At 50.4% G+C, this 26886-nt stretch overlaps 1 protein-coding gene across 6 annotated transcripts in view; it reads right to left on the bottom strand.

The window, feature by feature from the left end:
* The window catches only part of ctnnal1 (catenin (cadherin-associated protein), alpha-like 1), a 43637-nt gene extending 17783 nt beyond the window's left edge, over positions 1-25854 (bottom strand). For 3 of the 6 annotated variants that reach the window (XM_076043944.1, XM_076043946.1, XM_076043948.1), the window contains exons 1-3: positions 25691-25854; positions 25469-25605; positions 2991-3180 (exon numbers count right to left, since the gene is read on the bottom strand). In XM_076043944.1, the coding sequence (XP_075900059.1) occupies positions 2991-3180; positions 25469-25564 (286 nt within the window). In that variant the 5' untranslated portion in view covers positions 25565-25605; positions 25691-25854. Of the gene's footprint in view, positions 1-2990; positions 3181-4614; positions 4713-25468; positions 25607-25690 lie in introns of those variants that run through there. The other 3 variants (XM_076043945.1, XM_076043947.1, XM_076043949.1) reach the window with 3 other exon arrangements.
* Positions 25855-26886: the final 1032 nt, after the last annotated feature.

Below are 26886 nucleotides of genomic sequence, written 5' to 3'. Positions count from 1 at the left end.
ATATAAATGAATCAAGATCAGAAAATCTAAAAACAAGCGGTTGTATGGAGTCCAACTTTTGCTTTTTGCTTTTTTTTTTGATGTCGAAAGAAAAATAAATGTTGGTGAATTATCCTTCTGCAAAATGAATCTTGTGCTTAAACAAAGCTCAGCTGATACTACTGCTGCTGCTGCTGCTGCTGCTGCTGCTGCTGCTTGATACCTGGAGGCGAAGAATGATGACATCACTAGCTAGAGACCATGCTGAGAGGCTTGGGCTGTGTCTCAATTCAGGTTCTGCGTCCTTGAAGTGCGCATTTTGGTAGGAAGTTGTGTCATAGCACTGCGCGAAGGCTCGTCCCAATTCCCGAGGGTGCTTAGGACGCTCAAAATGCGCCCTCGGAAATACGCACTAGTTTTAGCCGATTCCAAGGAGGCACCGCTACTGTCCTTCGCGCACTTGGGTATCCCATGATGCTTTGCGTGCTGCTGCAAAGCATCGTGGGATCCTGGGAAGTCAGCTGAAATTAGCGCCATCTACTGGCAAAGACACGACATATAAATCTAAATATTGAAGTTTCACATAAAGTATCCAGTTTTTAATGTAGGATTTTATTTATTTGATCATCCAACGGCATCGTTGGATGGCGAACCAATGGTTAGCGTGATACTATAAAAACGTCACTTCCGGGGTTGGCCAGCAGGAGGGAACGGCGGTGACGAAACGAGGAAATACGCCGAAGGCTAGACCGTCCCCAGTGGTTACCGAGGGAGGCGGGGTTTGGTCCGTCCTTCTAGGCTGGGAAGTCTAAGAACGCTTCCTTCAGACGGAGGACACTCGGTCTCAAGGGTGCAGAACCTGAATTGAGACACAGCCTTTAAATGCCCTGTGTTGATTCAGAGTCTTCAGTGGTGTCACCTGAGGGCCTAAAGATGCCCTCTTCTGGACATCCAGAGAACATTTTTCTTCTTATTATTATTATGCTTAATAATCGGTTGAGGCTGCTGCTCTGGTGTCTGTCTGCTCGGCAAAATGCAAAATGCAAGATAAAGGATGCAAGTGTCTTTGAAGTGGAAACTTGTGTCCGATGCAACTTTCTGTGCTGCTCGGCGTCTTGACTTTGCTTCCCAGCGGCCGCTAATGATGAGGCTGCCTGGCTGAGCAGTGACTGTTTTGCTAATGTGCAGCTGCAGTTATTATTCAACACTGAGACACAGGTCAGCTTCATTGGGCTACCTGTGTTTTCTGCTGGTTTCTTCATCTGTAAGTTGCTGTTTACAATCCTTGAAATTCTGGCTTCTCACGTCTACAATTCTTCCCTTTTTTTGCATGAATGTTTTTCTTTTGTACAAACGGTTTTTCTCCTGCTGTTTGGATTCATCTTGTTAAGGAATCACAAAGAAAAGACCTGATTCACACTTTGACCGGCTGGCGGCTCGACAGCAAGAACTATTTGAGTCATTTGGAGAAGTCTGGACTTTTCACTTGCTTCAGTTCCACCTAACAATGTTGTTGTTTTGTGAGCTGAACGGCGCCCCCTTGTGGTGGCTGGGATTTGTCTGAGCCAGGGGAAGCTAACAGGAAGAGTCACAGATTGCCTTCGTTGACCCTCCTCCTCCTCCTCCTCCTCCTCCTCCTCGTCCTCCCGCCACCGCCGCCATGGGTAGCAGCTAATTAAAGCGGCGCTTTCAGCCTCCTGCCCTTTATTTCATTCATTACGGCGCACGAGGCCGAGGCTCCGCCCGATTAAAACCCCCCAGCCAACCCCCCCCCCGCCCGCCCGCAGTGAGGTATTAGAGAAGCATCGATCCTGCGCCAACTAGCTCTTCTTTCCTTTCTTAAGGAGACTCCTTCCTCCGTCCCCGTGGCCGCCCGCAGACGTCTTCATTGCCTTTTCAAAGGCGATAAAAAAAAAAAAAAATCCGCTTTCACTCAAAGTTTTGGAGAGGGGGGGGGGGGGGGGGGGGGTGCGTGAGAGAAAAAAAATTGGAAAATCCTCCCTGCAATGGGCACAGGAAGTGGAAAAAATTAGCCTCGGCGGAGTGGAAAGAAACTCAACCAGGCCACACCCCTTTCCCATCAAGCCCCCCCCCCCTTCGTGTCTAAACTCTCCTTTTTCTTTCTTCTTCCTGTTGGAGGCTAAACGAGGATAAACCAGCCCGAAAATACAGGTTGGGCTTATGTTTCCAGCGTGTGCCCGCTTTAAAAGTTTTTAAAGCCGCTCTGAGTCTGAGGAGAGTAAATCCACCAACACTCCTCAATCCTCCACGTCAGTCTGGAGGTTTCTCCTCTGGCGGCTGCCGCTTTGTGCCTGGAGTCAGAGATACTTTATCGGACTCGGTGCTGCGTTCACGGCTCTCGGTTTGCACGCCGTCTTGTTTATTCCATCGCCTTGGGTAAATTGATTTAAGAAAAAAAAACAAAAACAAAACAAAAAAATAAAACAGATTAGGCTCCTGCAGGCCTGCAGGTGTCATTTGTTGCCCTTCAACAGCTGTCACATGTTGTGCGACATGTTGATTAATCATGTCAAGCAGTTTCAGGCGGCTGAGTTCAGGAGCATCGCATTGCAAATGGTGTGGAAACAAGAAAACAAGACGGGCCACATTTTATTGTGAAGGAGCCTTCCGCTAATTCACAAAAACTTCCAGCAAAATCTTCTTTTGTTTGCTCCAAATTTGCTTCAGATTTTGTTTACTGTCTCCGCCGCAGCTAAATGCTGTGACCTGTTGCTCCGCCTCTTTCACTTCATTGGTTGGAGAGAACTGAGGCGGAAGGTTGGAAATCTAATCCGCTCAGCCAACTCCAGCAGAGCCCCAGACTGCAGAAGTGCCTGGGTATAGAAGATGGATGGATGGATGGATGGATGGATGGATGGACGGACGGATGGATGCTAATAATCATAAATATTATATTAATTAATATAATCTAATCCAAGCAAAAAACAAACAGCCCTGGGTGTTGGAGGTGTCTGGATGCGGAGCCAATCACGGAGCCTCCCTGGTCCCACCTGCTCTGCGGGCCTCCAGGCAGGCCTGGCCCATCTCGTCCTTCAGCTCCTGGTTCTCCGAGGCGATGGCCTCGCCCACGGCCACGAAGCGGCCCACGGCCACGCTGACGGCCTGGCCCACCCGCTGCACGGCCGCCTGGGTGCGCTCCGACTTCTTGGGCTTGTCCTTGTGGTTGATCAGGGTGGTGATCTGCAGGGAGACCAGCGTTACTTTCACTCTTTAACGGCAGCGATTGAAAAAAACAAAAAAACAAAAAACGCTTTTGCACAAGATTATCTGATGGATTTGTCAGAAATTGATCATTAATGACACGTCTGCACAATCTACAACACAGAACAGCAGCCAGCGCTGCTCTCAGGTCAGATCGCTTTTCCCTTTCTCGCAATTTCCTGTGAATCTGCAGAAAGGAACTTTAATCTGACATCATCCCAGAGGCAGCGCTCTGCAGCGAGACTCCGTTCCGATGGTCGCTCGCCCCCCCACCCCAACCCCGCCTCCCCCTCCTTTTTTTTCTGCTTTAGAAATCCGGCCTTTGTTTGAACGCTTCGCTACCAATGAGTCAGCATGGGAATGTTGCCGCTGACAGTGGCTTCCGGAAGCTCGGCTGCAACTGCCAGACACAAAGAGGTCGCTATCGCTTTAATGAGAGCTGTGTGAAATCCCACTGCAGGTTTCCGAGGGGCAGGAGGGGGAAGAAAGTTTTGTTCTTTTTGTTTTTTTTTAAAAGTGCAGATCATGACGTCCGCCCCCGAAAGAAGAAATGAGGAGCGAAGACTTGTGGTTCCGCTGACTTGTCCGGAGCCGATGACGGAGGAAGATGAATGAACACGTGCTGCCAGTCCCTTCACATCAGCGGGGAAAGTTTGTTCACATCCTGACAACAAGCTGGATAAGAGCAGTGTGTTTAGTCTGGACTGCACACTCCATTAACTTATCAGCAGCGGAGAGCCTGCAGGCCGGCCGCCCAGGAGATAATATTTGGGAAGAGTGTGTGTGTGTGTGTGTGTGTGTGTGTGTGTGTGTGTGTGAGAGAGAGATGAGGGACTGCGTATTTGCAGCACAAACACACCGTCTCCAACACCCACATCACACTGTGAGTCAATAGAGGACGAGGGGAAGCAGCAGCGGGTGAATCTGAGCGGATCTCCGCCGGAGACACTCGGCTCCCCAACATCAGTGTTGCTGCTACAAACTGAGCGGCGGTGCAACGCTCTCGCTGATAACGGCTCTCCTGCGACTGTATGTGGTGTCTCACCAGCAACTCTGTGTCAACTCGAGGAACCGTTTGGACACTGGCACTGATGCAACTGTATCGGAAAACACAAAGCTGGCAAAAAGCTGCACAGTTCCATTAGTGGTCAAACAGCAATAATGTCAAAACTCCTCAAGAATGCCTGAATCTGTTAGGGTTCTGGGTCAGGGGAGGTGCAACGCCACAGAAATGGACTGGAACTGAACCAGAACCAAATTTTGAGTTTGGGCACTTTTTCTTAAAAAAGAAAACTCAGTTATTTTCAAGTCCTTATTTTAAAAATGTCACACCAAATTTCACACGGTGGACTTGTTAATGAATCTTTTGGACTTGGCGTTACATTTTGGTTATATCTTGTTGTCAAACTTCACCTTTATTAATAAGCTGCCACCCGCCCAGCTACAGCCTGCTCAGCAAGCCAGGGCAGAAACCCTGTAGCATTGTAGCTGTGTTTGTTTTCCTTTCTCTCCTTTAAAAAAAAAAAAAAAAAAAAAGAAGAAGGTTTATTTCACCTTTTACAGACTGACGTAGCTCAGCTTTACCGATCCGCGCCACATGCTGCTGCCCCCTGGTGCTCAATAAGGGCATCAATTACCAACGTCAAGAGCCGATTGTGCGTGTCCATTATTAATGGCTGGATTACGGTCTCGCTAACTCCCCAGCTGTTCATCTTAGCGGTTGTGCTGGGGCGTGCGGCGTTCGGCTGCAGAGGATTTTAATTGGTCCATCAGCAGCAGGTGGTTAGCAGGTTGTTTAGGGCGGTGGTGACGTGCAATTTTTTTACCGTGACAAATTTCAATATCTATAAAGCAAATAAAGTTCACGAAAAAAACAAGGAAAAAATAAACAATTAAACCCCACCCCGACCCCTCATGTTGGAGGTGGAGCTAACTATCTAAGTCATGTTGCTGTTTGCCGCTAGCTGGCTTCCTTGCCTAGCCTAGCCTAGCCGAGCCTAGCCTAGCCTAGCCGAGCTGAGCCTAAAAAACTGTTTTCCTTCAAACTAAAACTAAAGATCCCTCTTGTTTTTCTTCTTCTTCCTCTTCTTGTTCTGCTAAATCCACATGGAGCTGAAGGGCTGAAGGTAGAAATGGGTTTAACAAGTCTGGCACAATGGAAGACAAACACTGTGAACAGCGGGTGTGTGTGTGTGTGTGTGTGTGTGTGTGTGTGTGTGTGTGAGCTGTGCAAAGAGAGAGTGAGACGGAAGGATGATGCTCGGGCCGGGCGGCTGCACTTCCTGCGCCGCTGTGCACACAGCAACGTGGCAACTGACCGCAGACACTTGCCCGCACCAATCGGGTCTTTAAACCGTAAGAAAGCGGCCGGCGAGATTCCACGTTTCCAAAGACGTCTTTCAATTGATGCAACTTTGAAAGTTTGATGCGTCCCCGGGGCCGAAAGGTTCGCCGCCAGCGCCGTGTGTGTGTTTCACAGTCTGAAAGCTTCCTATCTCTCTCTGCACCACACAGACACACACACAGACACACACACACACACAGACACACACACACACATACACACACACACTCCGCGCTCTGCCGCTCTCCGGCTCACTCTGAATGCCAGTAAGCACTCCAAACAAAGCAGCGTCCGGAGCCTAAGCCCCGCCCCCCCTCCACTCAGGAAAGCCGCCCAGGATTTACAAGATATGAAATCTGTGAAATAAGCACAAAGCAACGTCGCTGCTGCTTGAGATGCAAAGTCGGAGAGCGGCATGAACGTTGGTTTGCACTTCTGCTCTCGGCACGACACGCACACACACACACACACACACACACACACACACACACACACACACACACACGGACTGCATATTTATAAAAATCCATGGCTGGGTGAATATAGGCGAGCTCTTCAGTTCTCAGTTGGTCATCGCAGGTGTTTTGCCAAAGGTTCAAGTTTTCCTTGATTTCTGCACCAAGACCTTGAGCAGTTTCCACATCTTCAACCTTCATACTGGACTCCACTGGAGCAGCAGCAGCAGCAGCAGCAGCAGCAGCTGCACAGAAAATCACCATCCAAAAAAAAAAAAAAAATCTTTGCAGAGATCCAGAAAGTGGCTTAGTTAGCCCTCTGTTTGCAACTTCTTGCTAAAAAAAAAACAATTGAAGCTTTGTTGGAGCGAAAGAGCAATTTTTCTGATATGAATTTTTCAGCACAAAAGAGTGCAGCATGCCGAAGATATAAAAAAAAAGAACTTTTTAATTTCCGACAGACGGGAAGGAGGCTGTGATATTTTTTTTTTTTTGGAAAAAAAATACTGAAGGCAGTTTTGCATCACAAGGGACCTTCAAATGTTTTGAAATAAAAAAAAAAAGCTGCTGTCCTCGAGCTACACGGCACACAATCACCTCAGCATCATCGCTCCTTTGCTCTTCAATCTGACTGAAGACAAGAACGTTAGATTCCTGAATCTGACCCGCTTTCCAGCAGCAGCAGCAGCAGCAGCAGCAGCAGCAGCAGCAGCAGCAGCAGCAGCAGCAGCAGCAGCAGCGATGCTTCTTTAATCACGGGAAGAAACACGAAGGAGTTGTTGTCTTAGCAGCTGATAGCCGCTGATAACTTTATCCGAGTGAGCTTGACATTCTGCCGCGCCGTGATAAAAGCTCTTCGTAGCGTTTTATCGCACTGTTAAAAGTTAATCATGAAATGAAAAGGGGAAGAAAACGCCCCCTCCGCCCCCCTCCACCCCTCCTTCACGCTCATAATCTTGGCTCAAGTCTCTCTCACTCTCTCTCCCTCCGCTTCCTGTTTCACTCTCTCTCCCCCGACGCTCACCTCTCGCCTCTTTGTTGCCCATAATTAGCAGGACAATTACGAGGCCATAAAAAAAGCAACAACACAACATGGACATGCTCGCCGCCAGCGCTGAAGCCGCCCGCCGGATAGAGGGAGGCGAGAGGGCGAGCGAGAGGGTGAGCGAGAGGGCGAGCGAGAGGGCGAGCGACACCTCAAGGACACGGCGGCCGACTATAGATCAGTGGCTAACAAAAGCTGGAAGCGCCGGTGGCCGCCTTCCACGGCCGGCGAGCAGCAAGTTTGCTTTCACTGCCGGATTTGTTGTAGTTTCGGCAACAAAACAAAACAAAACAAATGCAGATAATTAAATGCAAATCAATTCTGAACCTTCTTTTTTTTGCTTTTTCCAAAAGGCAAATTTGCATTAATCTCTCCGTTTAATAAATGCAAGGAATGCCTTTGCAGACAAAGCAGACGGTGGTGGTGGTGGAGGGAGGAGCCAGCGTGGCGTTCCCATCCCCAGGCCTGGGGAGAAATAATGATACACACACACGGACACGCTGTGCAAAACAACAGCTCGGCTGCTGAAAGGGCGAATTTCAGTCCGACGCCCATCGTTCACTCGTGTTCCTGTCGCTGCTGCCGTCGGACGAAGAAGTGAGAGTCGTCTGCAAACTGCGACGTGAGGGTTGCTGGAAGGAGGAGGAGCTCGACGTGCTGGAGGTGTGGAGGCGAGTCAGGGTGCCGGTGCCGGTCTGACATACATCATCCGGCTAGTCCAGCATTCCAAGACTTCCAACCCCACCGGGAGCCGGAGCGTTCTCAGCTCTTCCTCCTGCTGGCTGAACTCGTCCTGACAAGCCCGACTGTTTTCCCTCCTCCTTGCCAAGAAAAACTTTCTAAGGCCTCTTCACCGGTGGATGGATACGGTGAACCAACAACCTCAGGCATTCGGCCCGTCGGCCCTCCAGGACCGTGATGACAACCTTGTATTGCGCAACAATGAGTCACGCTCTTATCTGTAAAGTCCAAGCTGACCGTGCCGACACCGGTGGGGGGGCGGGGGGGTTGAGATGGGCTGCAGGGTGACAAAAGTTTTCTCTGTTCCAGCCTCGTTAAATTAAAACCAGGCCGCGGTCACGCATTCTTGAGCTGCGTTAGGGCGGCGTAGGTAGAGTCGAGTTTCATTCCCCGCACCGGCAGGCCTGTCCGGGATGGCCACTTAGGGTCCGACAGGAAGGAATTCCTGCAGCTTGAACAGCGCTGGTCCTGCTCGCGGGCGAGAGAGAACCAACCGGACGTTTTTTTTTGACGATTAGGCCGAACTTGAGCCCAATCGAACGAAGTTACTCAGGAAATTATGGAGAATGACCACAAACAAAGGAGAGTTTGGCAGGATTGGAGGAGCCGGAAACCATTGCTGACCTGATCCGTCCCGCTGACCCGATCCGTCCTGCTGATTTAAATAAACTCCCCAACGTGGCAACTACACAGTCGGGTAAAACAACCGCAACCGACTTGATAGAAACCCACTTTCTCTTTCTTCTATCTCCTTCTCTCACACACAGTAATCACCACCCACCACCAACCACCATCACACCCCCCACCCCACCATGCACCCTTGGCAGATAGTGTGCGAGGTGATTTGCCAGAAGTAGCTATCGTCCTGCCTGTAATGGTTCCAGCCAGCCAGCCAGCCAGGCGCTCCCGGAGAGAGAGGAGATCACTGTGTGTCTCCGTGACGACGGGATAGTGGGGATAATACCATCTGATTAGGGGGAGCAGGGAACACGGCGTCTGACGGATGTGAGAGAAAGACTCCAGCAGCCAAGAGACGGACGGATGGACAGACTGGCAGCCAAGAACGAGGGGGAGGGAGAGAGGGAGACAGAGAGAGAGAGAGGGAGAGAGAGAGAAACTAGCCTCATGGCCTGGCCCCTGGCGAACACGTGTCTCTGTGCACTTCCTCTTACATTCTGCGCTTAAAATTGATTACAATTTTTTTTTTATTGCAGTCACTGATGTTGAACTCTTTTAAAAAGTTTGACAAGAGAGACTGGAACGTTGTTTCCACGGGTAAGTTCATCCCAAAGCAAAGGAGAACAAGTACGGACAAGTGGAGGGAAGAGGGCCGAGCACCGTGCAGATCAGGGGGAAATGTTTCCTGTTTTTCACGTCACCAACTGTGTTTGGGATCCTCGGTAGTCAATTCAAGGGTCAGTTCAAGGGTCAGTTCAAGGGGTCGTCCTGCAGCACTGCAGCTGCACCATCGCATGGTCACGGTGTGTTCAGTGTTGTGGGTGAGAACGCGCCTTTTCTTTCATTGTTTTTGTCTACATGCCTGTTGTTCCAGGAGCTGATCTCGGATCCGCACTCAGCTAAAACCAACACGTTGTGTTTGCACAGCCATGTGTGTAAGGACTTGACTGTGTCATTTACTTAGTGTGGACAAGTTGTAGCGCTGCAGGGGCTGCGGGGGGGTTTGATATTTGAGAAGGAAGAGCGGTGGCTCTAATTCTGCTGAAACATAAACGCAACCGAAACAGTGGTTACAGTGCCTCGTATTCAAGACGTACATATACAGTATAAACTATTGTATTACACTGTAACTTACTATTTTTGCTGGTGTCGAACACAGCGTCCCTTTTTCATTGCGCAGCCTGCTGGCAGCAGCATGTAGCATTAGTCACAGTTTAAACTGTGTGTTTTCCACAGCGCTGCCTTACAGGCTTGAAGGACCTGCTGCCCCCTGAGAATCAGGAGACGCGGTCACATGACATGAACCTTGGCCCAGTTGGCTCAGCAGCAGGACAGACAGGCAGGCACACGTACAGACAGACAGACAGACAGACAGACAGCCAGCCAGCCAGCCGGGCTCCGACAGGTGAGACCTGAGCGGGCTGGGTCTTCCTGTGCCGGTGTTGCTGCTGCAGCCGGATGATGGGGAGAAAAGGGCAGCGTTTGGGCCCTGAAGCCTCGGCTCGGCAATCACGGCTGACATTTAAACACGTGGATGGGTTGATTGACTCGGCAGCAAACAGCAGCCCAAAGGTTACGGCCTGTGAATGAATAAAAAGAAAGGAGGAAGGAGAAGAAGGAGTAGAGGGGAAAAACAACACGCTGCGGGCAGCTCAGCAGGGACGGCGAAGAAATAACATCCCACCGTCACCGCTGGGCGTCGATGGCCATCGACAGCATCAGCAGCCGACGACGGGTTGTTTTTTTCACCCCCCCCCCCCGAACGGACGCTTAATCCGTCCATTATTGAAACAATTAATCGGCTAATCGGATTACGGGTGGCGCTGCTACTCAGCGGCTCTGATTTAGCTCCACCGACTGCTTTTGAATTCAGCCTGACTGAGACACTTTCAGGCTTGTGGCCGAGAAACGATAAAGACAATCAACATCAACCCGTCTTCAGTGTGTTTGCTGCAGATGGAGCATCTATAAATACAAGAGATTATATGGGGCTGGAGGAGGGTGTGGGGGTGTTTGTCCTCTTAAAGCTAAAGACTGGCGAGGTGAGATAGTCAGACTGGTGAACATCAGTCCAGTGCTTTAACACTAATTACAAGAATGAGCCAATGACTACGTGCTTATTTGCGCTTCAGGCACACACACACACACACACACACACACACACACACACACACACACACACACACACACACACACACACACACACACACACACACACACACACACACACACGTGAGGCGGGAACGAAGACAGACGACCCCCTCCTCCTGAAATAGTTGTGTCATCAGCTTCCGACAAACAACAGCATAATCCGCCGTTAAAATTCCTCCCGCGGCTGCTAATTCTGTCCTGGGTTCTTGTGCCAGTTTTCAGTTCATTCCTTCCTAATTGTGGCCTCAAGATGAGAAGTGGTGATTTTGCAAACCTTTCAAAACAAACAAACATACCAACATTCCCCTCCTCGAAGCTAAATCAGCAGAGTTCACTGAAACAGCCCAATAGGTAAAGAAACCGGGGCTGCACCCTCCTGCCTCAGACAAACTCGGACAGCGTCCAGCCAACAAGGCCGCCTTCCAAACAGCCCCTACGGGAAATTTTCCTCCGCTGCGTGTTGACTGCATCCTGATGAGGCATTTGCTCAAAGAGATGCAACAATCTGCCACCGACTCTCTGCAAATCCCTTCCCTGGCAGGCGAGGGAGGGGGACGCGGACACTCTGCTCAACCCGACCAACAACAATTTTTTTTTTCATCCTTTTGTCCGACGAGAGAGAGAGAGAGAGAGAGAGAGAGAGAGAGAGAGAGAGAGAGAGACTGGATGTCTGGGCTGCAACCCGAGTCCCTGCAGACGGGGGCCGAGGCCCCTCGCTAGGGGAACCACTTCAAACGTGCCTGTGCGCCTTTAGTCAAGAACTCAAGGTTGCAGAGCTGCACTGCACCAAAGTAGAGCAACAACGACGACGACGACGACTATTGCAACACACAGATGAATGACACACACGCACGTACGCTGTCCGCGGTCAATAGTGCACAATGCTGCTTTTCATTCCCTGCTTGGCCACATCCTTCCCCAGGCTGCAGAGTGGGAGGCGGACAAAGGGGAAGCCGGAGGAAGGGTCAACCTGCTGGGGCAGCGCCGCCTCCTGGGCACAGTGTGACCGGTGGGTCGGACTCCCTCCGGCTGCCTGGCTCACCTGCCCCTCCTCTGACATGCAGCCAGGAATGTGAACCGGGGCTGCGGTCCGAGTCGACCTCCCGTCGGACCGACGGGCAGTTTCGAGCGCCGTGACTTTTTCCACCGTCGCTTCCATTTCACCCGGACGGCTCTTGAGGGAGTCAGCCTGCCCTCAGAGCCAGTCTGGCTCCGGTTCTAAAGGTTTCGTCACATGATGGGGGTCAGAGGCGGGGTTAACTGACGCGGACGTCTTGGGTGGTGGAATTCCACTTCTGGTAGATCAGAGGGACCATCGGTGAGACCAAGCTCTTCCTACAGTATCCCTGCCCTCTTTCACCAGCACTGAGGACATGGGTCCACGCTGGTAGTGGCTGCAACATCTACAGCAACATCTTCTGTCCACCTCCCAACCTACAACTAGAACCTAGTGCGTCATCGCTCTTAATTCCCACCCAACCAGGAAGCATGGCATTAGCACCGAGTGTTGCTCCCAAATGGAAAAAAGAAGTTCACCTTAATGGAGGAGATTTTAGCAATACGGAAACCTGGAATGTTCGGACCAGGCCCAGATGAACCCATCCAGTCAGCAAAAGTTTTATATCTTCATCGTCGTATTTTAGGGTCGTTTTTGTTGTATTTTACTGCCTCAGACTCCAGACCAGTGTGACCGTCACCACCGTTCCAGCCTCTACAAGCGACAGCGAGTTTCCCATCGTAGCTACGGTGGCACATGACCCCCGGAGCGGCGTAATGTTCCGTATGACTCAGTTGCAGCAGTGACACAGCGGCCGAATGCTGAGCATCATCAACATTTTCCTAGTGTGTGTGTGTGTGTGTGTGTGTTTGTGTGTGTGATGAATTCAAGCGTGCTCCAGTTAGCTGACTCAACACATCACACCTGTGATGAGTCCCTCTGTGCCGCATCCAGAACAAACTCTAACATTCACACAGTTTAGAATGAAAGATCATCAGTGAGCTGTTCGATTCACATTTCTTTTTTTTTTTTTGTTTCTCTTTTTTTTTTTAAGCGATCCCTCAGTCATCCTTAATTTGCCGTGTCTACAGCCTGGCTCGACATCGCGGCCACCTCACAGTCCGTCCCCTCGTCCTGCACCAAAGAACCCTGAGGCGGAGGAGCAAGTTGTGCTTGTGGCTGCAGAATGAAAAAACGAAATGAAAAAAAAAAAAAAGAAAAATTCACAGTTTTTTCTCAAAAGGGAGCCATTCAGCGTTTACTGGCTGCTATCAGCCTGGAGTGAATGCTGGGTGTCGCAGGTCAAACTGCTCATGACGCAACGGCAAGAAAAAAAAAAAAAAAGGCAGCCAGAGTTTCCTCAGCGGTTTCTATCAGCGGCACACGAGCAGGACAGTTTATTTTCCTTCTATGTATTTATTTATTTATTTTGCAGCCTCTGCGGGGCTGCCGCCTCTAAACAGGAAAAGGGGCTCCTGTGCTGCCTGCTGCAGCGTCACGGCTGTCGGGCAGTGATGGGAAATCTATCGGTTTCCTCCTGGGGGCGCTGGATGACTGGCTGGCAGGCTGACTGGCTGGCTGGCTGGCTGGCTGGCTGGCTGGCTGGCTGGCTGACTGGCTGGTTGGCTGGCTGGCTGACTGGCTGGCTGGATGACAGGCTGGATGACTGGCTGGCTGGCTGGCTGGCTGGCTGGATGGCTGGCTGGCTGGATGACTGGCTGGCTGGCTGGCTGGCTGGCTGACTGGCTGGCTGGCTGGCTGGTTGGCTGGCTGACTGGCTGACTGGCTGGCTGGCTGGCTGGCTGGATGACTGGCTGGCTGGATGACTGGCTGGCTGGCTGGCTGGCTGGTTGGTCGGGCAGAGAAGCTCTCCAGAGAATCTTGCGACAACCTTCTGCGACGTGACGAATCAAAAAGCAGCCGCTCCCTAATGAAGCGTTATGTCACTCAGACGCTTTTTCAGACCGCCGACTCAGTTTGCTCGCAGCTGGACTGACGGACGGATGTGAGGCTCCTAATCTCTCTGGCGGGATCCGGAGCCGGGATGATAGCTGGTGCAGGAAGTCCACGGGGACGAGTGGCAGCTGATAAGGGGGAGAGATAAACACTGGGGGGGGGGGGGGGAGAAAAACAGACAGCGGACAGCGATGGAAAGATAGACGCCAGAGGGCGGAGTCAGCCGGTCGGGGGAGGGGTGTGAGAGGTGGTGGGGTGCAGGAACACAACACTTTTTTTGTGCTCATTTGAACACAATCCAAGGTCGAGTCCGACGGGAAGGAGAAGCGAAGGGAATCGATCGGCTGAGTTGGAGGAGCGCCGGACTCGGACGCTCGCTACTGCTGCGGTTCACCGACGCTGCAGTTGGTGCCGGGAAAACAAGAACACTTCAATAAAGAAGTAAGGCAGAGGAAAGACCTGCACCGATTTGAGGACAACCGTGAAATGAACACAAATCGCCAGCAGGTTTCACCACTTTGGAAAGAAATTAGCTCCGCCCATCAGGAAGTCCACCACTCCCAATCGTTGTGGGTCTTCCATTCGCAGCGATGTGATTTTTCCACGCACGGCGACAGCGGGTTTCCATTCCGCACAAACCAAAAATATTCAATATCTCATATCTGGACTCACTGATTGATTGAGCCTCTGCAGCAGATTATTCATACTTTAGTAACAGCGAGCAGGTGGGTGGTCACATTCCCGGAGGTAAAGAAACAAGTGTGAAAAAAAAACAACTGAAAGCAGAAGGAAGAAAAGCGTCCCAGCGGCGGCGGCGGGCAGGCAGGCAGGCAGGCAGGCAGGCAGGCAGGCAGGAAGCTGCTTTGCTTGGAACCTGCGGCTGATGATTAAGTGCAGCTTCCAAACTCCAGGCCGTTAATCTGCTGTAATGTGTGGATGAGGCGGCGAGCAAAACAAACACCGGGGCTTGTTTTGTTTTTTTTCTCCCTCAATAAATAATTGAGGTCTGTCTCGACTTGCAAACACGTTCACTGGGATACGGAACAAAACAGAAAATGACACAGCCGGTAAAAGTGGAAGCCGCAGGGAACGTCGTGTTTTTTTTCCATCTGACTTCCGACACGTCGACTTGACCCAAGTAAATCAACGCCGCGAAACGCTGATGTGGCCAAACACTCGTCACGACTGGTGTGAAAACCACCAAGGAGCCTGCACACTGATGTGCGGAAATTAAAAAACACACAAAACAAACCAATATGACGGGGTTCCTGTGTTTTCCCCAATAAAGGAATCGACCAAATGAAAATGTGAAAACAGAATGGTCCATTTCCGTTTTGTCTTGAGGGGGAAGTTGATTTTTTGTTGTTGTTTTGTTTTGACCTTGGCGAAATATTGCTGAAAATAAATACACGTAGTAGAAGCCTCCCCTAACAACACAATCAACACTGGAAAAACTCACTGAAACCAAAAAAAATCCTGCAAATCATCAATTAATTCATTCATCGTTAGTTGACTGACCTTATCAATCGATTAACAATGAATTGATAGGCTGCGATTTTTCCTGAGAACCTAAATTTCCCAATGAAACATGTGTGAGGAACACAATATTTAACCCCTCAATAATGATGGGGGTCCAATGTGACCCAGTTTTACATCAGAGAACAGTAAAAACACCCTCAACATTGATCCTCTGACTTTAAGTTGACTTCCAATGGGTCACATTCCAACAAAAAAGGTGTTCAAGAGTAACTTGTTCTAGATATACAGGGATACACCACGGCATTTAACAAAGCCAAAAAAAATTCAATTAATTGCTACTAATTCAATTTCATCGATTAAATTGTTCATCGACAATTAATCGATAATCGATTAATTGTCGACATCCCTAAATCCTTCAAATTACTTGAAAAACGGTTACGCCGTCAGCATCGTATCAACTGTGGCGACATTGCGCATCAACGTCACCGTGTCACGCCACAGTGAGCATGAGAAATTGCACGTGTGGGCGTCTGTTTGTGTTCAAACAGCTCTCGGCCCGCAATCACTTTGCAGGACTCGACGTTGCATGACAATAACAGCCTGCGATCACCTACCCCCCCGCCCCCTTCCCCCCCCGCCCCGCCCCGGCAGGTGCCTTGGCGCGGCGCCACCCTCAGGTTGTCCGTGGCACGACAGAGGCCCTGAGTTTAATGAGCAGCCGATTACGTAAGGAGTCCTCGGCATGACTGGGAAGCGGCCGCTGCCAACTCCGCTTGGAAAACATTCCATCAGTCATCGTGACTGTGAGCGATTGTCGCTTAATGGACAAATAACAGTGTGACGGCCACCGCGGCACGTAGCTCGCTCAGTGTCACGCCACCGAGCCCACACAGCGGCCGCAGGGTTGGGTTTGTAAGACTGCGGTGTGCTCAGAGAGAGAGAGAGAGAGAGAGAGGGAGAGAGGGAGAGCGAGAGAGAGAGGGAGAGAGAGAGAGAGAGAGAGAGGGAGAGAGCGAGAGAGAGAACGAGGGAGAGAGAGAGGGAGAGAGAGAGAGAGCGAGAGAGAGAGGGAGAGAGAGAGAGAGAGAGAGCGAGAGAGAGGGAGAGAGAGAGAGAGAGAGACAGGGAGAGAGAGAGAGAGAGACAGGGAGAGAGAGAGAGAGAGAGAGAGAGACAGGGAGAGAGAGAGAGAGAGACAGGGAGAGAGAGAGAGAGACAGGGAGAGAGAGAGAGAGAGAGGGAGAGAGAGAGAGAGAGAGGGAGAGAGAGAGAGAGCTGCCTTCAGGAATGCTGCCAAGAAAGTCAAAATCTTGACCGCAGATTATTATTCCGCCATCCTTCCCCGACCACCGCGGCTTTGACATTTGGGAACAAACTGACTTTTTCATTTAATGAAAAAAGAAAAGTGTGAATAAATCGACAGAGTGTCACAAAAGCAAACAGCGGAACCGGCCAAACGGGTCGGGAGGGCAGGAAGGAAGGAAGCTGCGCGGCTGAGCGGCTCCGAAAGGTCGTCTCGCCCGCCGAGAGTTTGACCTCTGACCCTCCTGGGGGTCCATGTGACCGTGTAGTTCAGTCGAGTTTGGCAACGCTCAACCCGCCTCGACCCGCTTCTGGCCGCAGGTGCACGGCGTGCCGCACTGATCAGAATATCATTACAGCGCCTCCTGTTGGTCCGTCCGCCTGTTGCAGGCTGCAAACAATAAAGAAAAAGGGGAGAAAATGGCTCTGCCCTCAGCAGCAGCTTCCAGGAGCTTCCACTCCACAAACTTCAATTTGCAGTTTCGATCCAGCTAGCAACAAGAAGCACTTTCTGAGGCAAAAGCGGCATAAATTCTGCAACATTGATTCGCAGGCCCGCTCAGCTCTCACTCCCTCCCTCCCTCACATTGTGATGGCTTAAGAAAGCTCTTTGGAGAGAAAAACAAAGCCACTGTAAACATCCGGAAGGAGCAGAGCAGGTGAGCTGCTTATTTATAGAGACTGAAAGTGTGTGTGTGTGTGTGTGTGTGTGTGTGTGTGTGTGTGTGTGTGTTTGAGAAAACGATTCCCACAAGGCAAAATGGGACAATCTGAGCGGATTGACTGAAATTCCAGGCAACTTCAAAAAAAAAAAAAAAAACCCTGCAAAAATAGCCCCAAAAAACTTGTCTGCTGCTTTTAATGACGGCTGAGCATCGCAAAGTATTCGATAACAAAGCCTGTTTTTTTTTTTCTTCAACTTTTCTTCTTTTTCTTGCCTCCAACGTGCCGTTTTTCAGGGTCGGTTTCATCACACTGGGGTTAAAATGACGATCTCTTCCTATTCCTGGCACCGAGCCTTTTCATATTGTTTGAAAGATCCTCATCTGCTTTACAATGGCGCTTTCAGAACGCGCTCACACCCCGAAGACATCTTCAGCATTCTCTGTCGAAAAATAAGAAGAAGAAGAGAAAGAAGAAGAAGCAGAAGAAGAAGAAAAACGCTGCCAAATCTGGCCGAGCCGGTGACACGCTGTTCCCGTCGCTGATCATTAGAATAGATGCAGGGTTGAGGATTATATCCCAGATTGCAGCACCGGAGGAAGGAAGGAAGGAAGGAAGGAAGGAAGGAAGGATGGATGGAAGGAAGGAAAAAATGAAGGAAGAAAGGAAGGAAGGAAGGGAGGAAGGAAAAACTGAAAGAAGGAAGGGAGGAAGGAAAAACTGAAAGAAGGAAGGAAGGAAGGAAGGAAGGAAGGAAGGAAGGAAGGGAGAAAGGAAAAACTGAAGGAAGGAAGGAAGGAAGGAAGGAAGGAAGGAAAGAAGGAAGGAAGGAAGGAAGCAATAGAAAAGCAAAAATCGTAGAAGGAAATCGCAGACAATCTCCGAACTTTGTCGGCCGCCACTTGTAGCCGCCGGCAAGCTCGCTAGGAGTTATATTTTTTTTCAGGTGGGCGACAGCAGTGAAATTAATGAGGCGATGCAGGGACGCCGGGCCTCTCCGGAGAGATGGATTAGAGGTGAGAAAACGTGGGGGGGGAGGCTAAAAGGACGTGCGGGGGGGGCACGAGGCTTAACGGAATGAAAGCGGGAGGGAGGCGTGTGACGGGAAAACAAAATCAGGAAATTGTGCGACGGCAGACGGTCCGCTGGGCAGCATAACAACCAAACCCCCCACACGCCAACCTCCACTTCCTCTCTAATGGGCAGAGTTTCCACATCACAGCCACTTGAACGGCTCCTCTGACTGGGCTTTTTTTTTTTTTTTCTTTTTTCTGAAGCGACCCTGTGGCACAAGACCGGAACGTACGAGGGGCCGGCGAATCAAATCGCAACAAAAGCGTCGGAGGAAGACTTTCAATGGAGAGGCCACGCGCACCAGGAGAAAAGTAGGTCGGATGCGGCTGTCAGGACTGGGAATATTTTGGAATGATAGCGGCGGGAATTCATGTTGGGAGGAGGGGGAGAAGGAGGAGGAGGAGGAGGAGGAGGAGGAGGAGGAAGAGGAGGAGGCGATAACAAGTTTTGGTATTCTGGCGCTCCGCCGCACTCGTCCTTCACACTCTCCCTGCACCGTCCTGTCAGAACTCATCGCTTTAAAACAACTCATTATTGAGAGGGGAGAAGTTCAAAGACGCTCCAAGAAAGCAATTAAACGCACGCCGGGTTCCGAGCTGGGCCGAGGGGATTCCTCTGTGGCGCAGCCGGCAACTGCTGCTGCTGCTGCTGCTGCTGCTGCAGGCCCGGAGTTGAACCGCACCGTGACTGGAAAACCAGCGGCGGGATGTGAAAAAAAAAAAAAAAAAAAAAAAACTGCAGCAGGACGGAGAAAAGGCCCCACATGACGAGGCGCTTTGTCCGCCGCTCTTCCCTCCGTCCTCCTGCTGCTCTCGTGTGAACAATACTTGCTATGCAGCTGCAGGAGCGCCGACGCGCCGTCTCCTGATGAGCTATGCAGAGGCAGAAAAGTTTTCGGACACCTCGTGCATCTGCAATGTCCTGTATGGCGCTAAAAATCAGTTGAAAGTCTGCAGGTGCGGCCACCAACATTTCGCCACATCCTGCTGAAACTGGATGTTTCAGCAGGATGTGACTCCATCCCTTGTTGCAACACATCCAGAGCACAAGAACTACAAGAATTTTGTTGCTTTGGTCTTATTAGCAGTAAACAACAAAAATAAATTCTATTTGTTTGTGTGCAATGCAGCCAAACCTTTTGAAACACACACAACGAAAACGTTCTCTGGCAAATATTTCGTGACTTCTGCCAGAGAATCCGAAAACTTTGATCCCACTACTGTAAGCGCACTTCCTTGTCGGAGCCTCCGGGCTTTGTCTTCCACCCAAGACAGCTAGAAATGAAGAAACTTTAACCTCGGTCCAAAACCAGTGGATTTCATGCGGGAATTTATTGTGCATCCGTTTTACGGCTGACCTGGAACCAAGAACGTGATAGAGTTTGGTTGGCAGGAGTCACTTCAGTTCCCTCAAATGCATTTTTGGGCCAAACTTGGAGGACGGTTAGCAACCTGAGGCCAGGCGCCGCCACTCTGCAGCTCTGTGATAATGAGGACGGATGCTTAATCAATGCTTTATCACCCGGCTCCCCCACCGTCCCTCCACCGCAGCCCAGCCGAGGGTGTCTGCGGCGGCTCGCAGTCGGCAGCTTCCGGCGCCAGACAATTAAAGTGGTTGTCGCTGCTACGAGCAGCAGCTTTCACACATGTTGACTGGCAGCGGGAGGGATGAACCTTTTTCTTGCACGTCATTTAGTGAAGCCGGCTGGTCTCAGTTTCCGGTGGAGAGGCACAAAACAAAGAAATCGTAACCGCACATGCAACACAATCTGTAAACGTGTTGGCCCATTGGGGGGTTTAGCGGACGGACACGTGAGACCAGCTACTGAAACCCAACACGTGTTTCTTCGAGGAGGACAAGGGCGCATCGACGGACGCAGTCGGAGAAAATCAATTACAAAATTAGTTGCACACAACTTCCATCATCGTTTATTCAGTCGGTTACCTCACAGGGCCTGTTTAACTCAACTCGTTTTCTACCAAGCCCAGGGTTTATTTTAGAAGCCTAGAGCCTAGAAGCTCGCTCACCTTGCTAAGAATAGCTAGCACGCTGCTAATGCTGTAGCAGGGAGAGTTGCCTTAGCCTTGATATTAGCCAGTGTCAACACGTGGCTAGCTGGGTGACGAGCCGGCGCTCTCACCCAGCCTGTCAGTTGGTGTGGAGGGAAGAATAGAAATGACACTGGAAAAAATGTTGTTTTGTGTTAAAAAAAGACGACAAACAGTACAAAAGGTGATTAGAGGATGTTTCGCAGCTCAAGGGCTCGAGTTGTTTTCGTTCTTTATCTATTTTTGTATTACTGTTTTAGAGCAAATGCCTAAAACAACCTTGATCTGAATTTAGAAGCTGATGGATTTAGCAGTAGCTGACAAAGCCGTTGGTGTTTGCAGACTTTGCATCTTTACACTTCTATACGCACGTACGTACGTGCGTGCGCGTGCGTGTGCGTGCGTGTGTGCGTGTGTGCGCGTGTGTGTGTGTGTGCGTGAGAGAGAGAGACAGAGATGGCCAGCTGACTGATGCAGCCACTCTGTCAGACAACGCAGCGGCAGTGAATCGGAGTCACATCTCTTTTCAATTTGATGACACGGGCTTGTTGACCAGCCGCGTTTGCTGGCGGCCGCCGAGCCAGAATCAATGAGGTGAGTCACCGCGCGCCGTGATTCATGCATCTGATGTTTAGTTCCTGCAGGGGGAGATCTGCTGAAACACTAAACCATACGGCTGCGGCCCCCGGCTCGGAATTCTTCTTTGGAGAACAAAGACCTGCACTGTATAGACGGATCGCGCTGATTTACCGGGTGCATTGACAGGAAACAGAAGTTCTGTGGCGCCCGTGAAAAAAAAACGGCTTTCGGGGGTCCGAAGGTTTACGAGGTGGCGAAACGTACACACGATGAAACAGGACACCTTGGACGCAGCGGAGCCGTGAGCTTCCTGCCATCGCAAAGCAAACAGTCGCGCATACCAAAGTACATGGATACAAAGGCATATTATACCCCCCTCCACACACACACACACACACACACACACACACACACACACACACACACACACACACACACACACACACACACACACACACACACACAGCCTCGCACAAACCCTGAGTGCTGCACACAAAAGGCCCCGTCGCTGGAAGGTGACTGGATTCTGTTCTCCGTGTATCCCGTAATCCTCCTGTGGTTTCACCTTCGTGCCCGGAACCCGTTTGTCTTCATTATCGTCACGCGGCTGGAGGAAACAGATCTGTTCTGGGGCCCCGTGGAAAAGGCCATACCTCTCTCTCTGTCTCCCGGCAGAAAAACAACTCGTGGCTGGCCGGACGTTTGTCATGTCAACCCCCCCGAGACGTATTAGCAGGCACGGCTCGGGTACGTTTCCCTGAGGTTCTGGCATCCTGACTGACTCTTTTGGATTGGATTGGGATTGGGTGACACAAGTTCAGACCGATCAACCAAAGATTTGTTTTGGAGGCTAAGGGTTCCCAGATCCAACAGGTCTCGGACTAGAACCTGAGCTAATTAGACGATTAGTCTGAGACAATCATGAAACTATTTGTTGATCGTCCCAGAGAGGTTTCCAATCCGAGGGGTATCAGACTAGACCTCCAGTCCGCTCTGACTAGAGGTCCAATCAGAACTTCTTCATTTCCTGCTTGGTGTGAGGTCTCCTTGGCCATGGCCAATAGGATCGCTGAGATGAATCTTCTTTTTGTGCCGAAACAACACAGAGCACTTCAGTCACCACCACTGACAACTCATTTCATTCGCCTGCTTCTTGAAATTTCACCCCAGTTGTCCTCCTTTCAGTGTTTCCACTTCCTCCTTCAGGGGACTTCTTGTTCCGCAAACCCATGACCAGACGGGGATTTATGCTGCTGTGATGCCTTGATCTGAAACTCTGACCCCTGTGCATCTTGCCTTTTCATCCAGGTATTACTGAGCTGTACACTCAGCGTTTCCTCTCTCAGCATTTCGTTTAATGTCTCATTTTTTTTGCAACTAAATGCAAAATGTATGAGTGCGTGGGCCAAAAGCCCGCCTCCGGCCTCGTGTTCTGCCAATAAAACATCCTTCCAATGCAATTTGTGAGCAAAACGAACGAGGAAATGCCTTCTTTATTTTTTTGCCCACATCCTCTTTTTTTCTTGTAGCACATCAGAGGGCAAAACAGAGCAGATTCTCAGGCGGAACGACAAAGTCAGCACTAACGCAGAGAGACAGAAAAGCGCTTTTCTCGGCCCAATTATTGGAGAAAATCTTTTTGAGAAACTCCTGCCAGAAGGCCCGCAGACAAATGACGGAGCCGCCATGCCGTGCAACCACAAAGCCGCGGTGTCACAAGTAGTTAAATGTCTGCGCGTTTGATCAAAGTCTCAGATAGCGTTCCTCCTGGCACGGCTCGGTTCCCAGGTCTTACCTCAAAAAGAACTCTCCTGCACCTCGTCAGACCCACACGGCCCACACGGCCGGCCGCGTCGTGCATCCAAAACACGGCTCAATTATAGGAACCCGGGGTACAAAACTTTTGCTCTAATCACCGCCTCCGAGCAAGCAGGCGTTAGACTGGAAGGAAAGAGAGCGGACAGATCGGCGCTAATTGCCTTCCAGCTGGTTATGGGCAGCCACGTGGTAGGTAGGGAAACTCCGGCGGCAGAAAACATTCCGTCTGCGCCCCCTCCCTCCCTCCGCTCTGCGTGACACCCATTACACCGTCGACCACCGCCGGAGCAATTCATTAGCCTCAGAATGCAGGACCATTGGTATGGAGATGGGTGGGCATGAATAAAGGTGAAGGAAGGCGCATTAAAGAAGTGAACCCCCTCAAAAAAAAAACTTTTACAACAACCCGGAGGAGGCCAAAGTGCTTTAGTGACTGAAGTTACAGCAAGACGAGCAGTACGTGGAGAGACAAGTACGTCAAACGCACAAAAGACATGAACAAAAGGTCACAGAACCATGTACAAGAGGAGGTTTGGTCGAGATTCTGGAAAAAAAATCCCGTCACCTCCAGCAAAAATCATCCAGTTTTTTTTGGGGGGGGGGTTTATTTGCGGGAAAAGCTCTGAAAAAACAAGTGTGATAAACAAGGCGGGAAAGAAGAAGTGTGTAAGTGGACGCATTTAGCCAAGCGGGACGCAATTAGATGGCAGGAGCGGAGCCACTGGGAGGACAGGTGAACGAGCAACAACCAGGAGGAAGCACGACGCTGTGCGAGACCTGTAATTACACCACGGCGGCAGGAAGAGAAGACGGCGGCAGAGAGGAATCAAATCTGTTTACTTCTTCCCACAAACTCTGCTTTTTTTTGGGATGGGAATTTATTGATTTTTCACCCTCTGTGCCTTCTTACTGCTTGTCAGTTTCATTCTCTCCTCATCTGTAAAATATCCTCAACCAACGTTAACGGCATATATAGTGATGCAAGCAGAATTGCATAAAGAAAAGAAACAAAATGCAAAAATGCATGCAATTTTTATCGCTCACGGAGGCAAGAAGACGCAATTTCTGAACGACTTTGTCTGGACCAAAAGAAGAAGAAAGAAACAAAAAGAAACAAACAAAAAAAAAAACACTTTCTGGTGACCTGGTGAACGGTCTTTGGGTACGTGGACGCTGTGAGCGCTGCAGAGTTCCGTTGCCATGAGGACCAGCGTCATCCAGGGTGGGAAAAAAAATGAACGTGAGGGAGGGCCGTCCTTGAGGCCGCGCTATTGAAGCGGCAACTGCGGTATTTTGAACGTTGTTACTTCGCGCCGCACACTCTTTCACGCCACGGAGCTTAAATGGGGGGGGGGGGGGGGGGGGGAGAGCAAGAGAGAGACAAAGCACCTTTTTCCCCTTGCTGCTGCATAAATCTCAAGATGGTGCATAGTGCAGCAGTTTCACTGCATGAAAAAGCTGCTCATAACTTGTTTTTTTTTTGTTGTTTTGCATCATCACCTGCACCGCTTCCACCTCCAAAACATAGTGTTTTTTAATGGTCCTGTGTGCAACATAATGGGAATAACACTCGCACAGAGAGCAGGCCACTTTTTTTTTTTGCAAAATGAGGAAATGGAGAGAGAAGGAGGAAGACGGTGCTCAAAAAGAAGGAAGGACAAGGACTCAAACCGACCCTGTGGCTGCGTCAGAGTCGAGAAACGAAACATACTGCAAAGTCTAGAACGCAGGCTGGAGATTCAGGAGCAGCAGCTTCACTACCAAGTCTGATCGACGAAAGAGTCTGGTGCTCATTTTTCAGCGGCTGAAATCCACAGGGTTTTTTTTGTTTGCTTTTTTCACCATCATTATTTCTGCTGCAGCCAAGCTGAGTTGAAGAACTCTGAAGTCACCGGTACCATCAGAATCTGAGCACAGGTCCAGTGCTGAACAGGGTTAGGGTTAGGGTTAGGAGTGACTTTAAAAAGCGTCGTTTTTGACAGGGAGCAAGTGTGCAGAACATAACGACACTGCGAGAGCTAATAGACACACGCCGAGCTCATTTTGCACAAATTGCAAAAGTTCAATTTGTGCAACTTGTTGTTGTTGAACAAAAAAACGACAACATTTCTTGCACGGCGGACTCGTTATTATCGCAGCATTCCGCACCACCGTCAGATTCAAGCCACGTTTCAGAGCATCGCGGAATCGCGAGAACGACACCCCCCCCCCTCTCCCCCCTCCCCTCCGCCTTCTCCCGGTGCACGAGGAGGACTTGCGAGCCCCATTAGCCGCCCTAAAGTCATTAGTTGCCTCCTCGACACGAGCCTCTCTGGCCGCTGGCGGCGCTGAGTGGACCTGATGAGAGGGAGCCGCGGCCCTCGAGTGGCTCTTTCATCGCCTCCTGTTTACTGGCAAACAAAACACGCGCCCTGCAGCGGGCGGAGGGAACCTTCCGCGAGCTGCACGCAACTTTGCAAACCCCTCCAAAGGAAATGTTGCCCGTTGTGCGCACCGAAAGGGGGAAAAAAATGAGGGAAAGGAAGGAAGGAAGGAAGGAAGGAAGGGAGAAAAGAAGCGGGATATCTGCTGCTGTTTTAACACCCTTCAAAGTTTGCGCCGGTGTCTCTGCGGCAGCGCAACTTGCCAGATATTAACAACAACAACACCAACAACAACATTCGTAACGGTGTAATAACTACACACCCGCAAACGACACCAGCCAACACAACAACAAAAAAAAAAAACAACAACCCCACCGGAGCTGAAAGTTGGGATTCGTGTTCCCTCTAAACATGGCTGGAGTTGTGGAGCCCCGGAGGCTTCCACCTTTTGTTTTTGTTGTTTATTAAAAACAAACAAACAAAAAAAAAACCCAGGGAAAAGCTTCTTTATTAAATCTCTCCCTCCGGCTACAACATGGCAGCTTTTGTTTGCCCCGCCGGAGCCGCGACTCACCTGCGAGACGAGCGGGATGAGGGTCTGCTCCACCGAGCGAGTCTTGATCTCCAGCCCGGAGTCAAAGTTGCCGTTGCCGCCCGGAGACGAAGCCATTCCCGCCGCCGCCGATTCCTGCTCCTCACCCGGCCGCCCTGCTGCACGAGGGGGCGTTAAAAAAAACAAACAAAAAAAAAAAAAAAAATACACGGAGAGCGGCGGCGCCGCTGGTAGTTTCCACACCGGGAGCCTCGACCCTCCTTCCGGCTGCCGCTGCCGCCGCCGCCGCTGCCGCTGCAGGAACAACAACAGCCCGCTGGAAACACGCCGAGGCTTCGGAGCTGTCGGCCACACGCGGTTGCCTGCTGGCTGGCTTGCTCGCTTGTGTGGCTTCTTTTTTTTTTACACACGCGCACACACTCAGCACTCTCAGCGGATCTGATTCGCTCCGCGGTTGCGCCGCTGCGCCCGCTTAATGTGCGTGTAGTTCAGCCCTACAGCGGTGCATGGGGACCGGACGCGCGCGCGCACACACACATACACACACACACACACACACACAGGTGACGGAGTCGTACATTCAGCCCAATATAGATTTTCTTTTTTTCTTTTTTTTGGGATACAGAGGGAGTATAACATGTTAGAACTAAGGTAAGATTTCATTCAATCGCAATACGTTGAAGTATAGAAAAGAAAAATAGGACCATTTTGACAACCTTAATGGTCCCACATGCTGTAAAATGAACTTAACTATGAATCCTGTACTGTCCGTTCTTTTTTTTTTTTTTTTAAAAAGTCCATTCTTTCCTTGTTTTCTACTCTGTAAAACAAACATTTAAAAGAAAAATGTATCAAATGGAGCGTGTTTAAACACGACCCTGGTATGATCACCGCCCTGCCAGGAAACTGGAACCCAGCATTTTAGCAGGCGACTGTAAACACAGGGCTAACTAAACATGCTGTTCCCAGGAGTTAAGTTGTATGATGAACCACATGAATGCGCTCGGCCGGTCTGGGAATCTGAGCGCGTCTGATGTTTTCGGGGTATCTAAAAGTGCCGCGAGCCTCAAGTCCTTCATTACAAACCTTCTCATCAAACCAAACAGATTTGGATGGAGCCGCAGCGGTGATGAACCCAATTTGTGTTACAGTCTGCGAGAACTGGAGGAGGCTCTTTCAGTGCAAATTCTCCGCCGGTGATGCTTGATCATCAGCGTGTTCGGTTTAAACATTCATAATCCGATCCTTCCACTGCAGATTCCATAGGACTCGATACACCCAGCTGGTCCTCAGACGGAGGAGCAGGAGCCGCTTCCCCCTCCGCAAAAGCAACGATCTGCTCTGATCCCCGGGACAGAATCTGGCATTATCCCCCGGAGTCTGAGAATCCCTTATCATCCTCTCCAAATGTTCGCCACACATGCCAATCAAAACCAGCT

Source organism: Nelusetta ayraudi, unplaced genomic scaffold (assembly GCF_046127955.1).
Source record: "Nelusetta ayraudi isolate G7.1 ecotype Tasmania unplaced genomic scaffold, CSIRO-AGI_Nayr_v1 ptg000079l, whole genome shotgun sequence".
Classification (NCBI taxonomy): Eukaryota; Metazoa; Chordata; class Actinopteri; order Tetraodontiformes; family Monacanthidae; genus Nelusetta; species Nelusetta ayraudi.
Note: the sequence above shows the minus strand (reverse complement) of the source record. Positions and strands in the feature narration are given on the sequence as shown.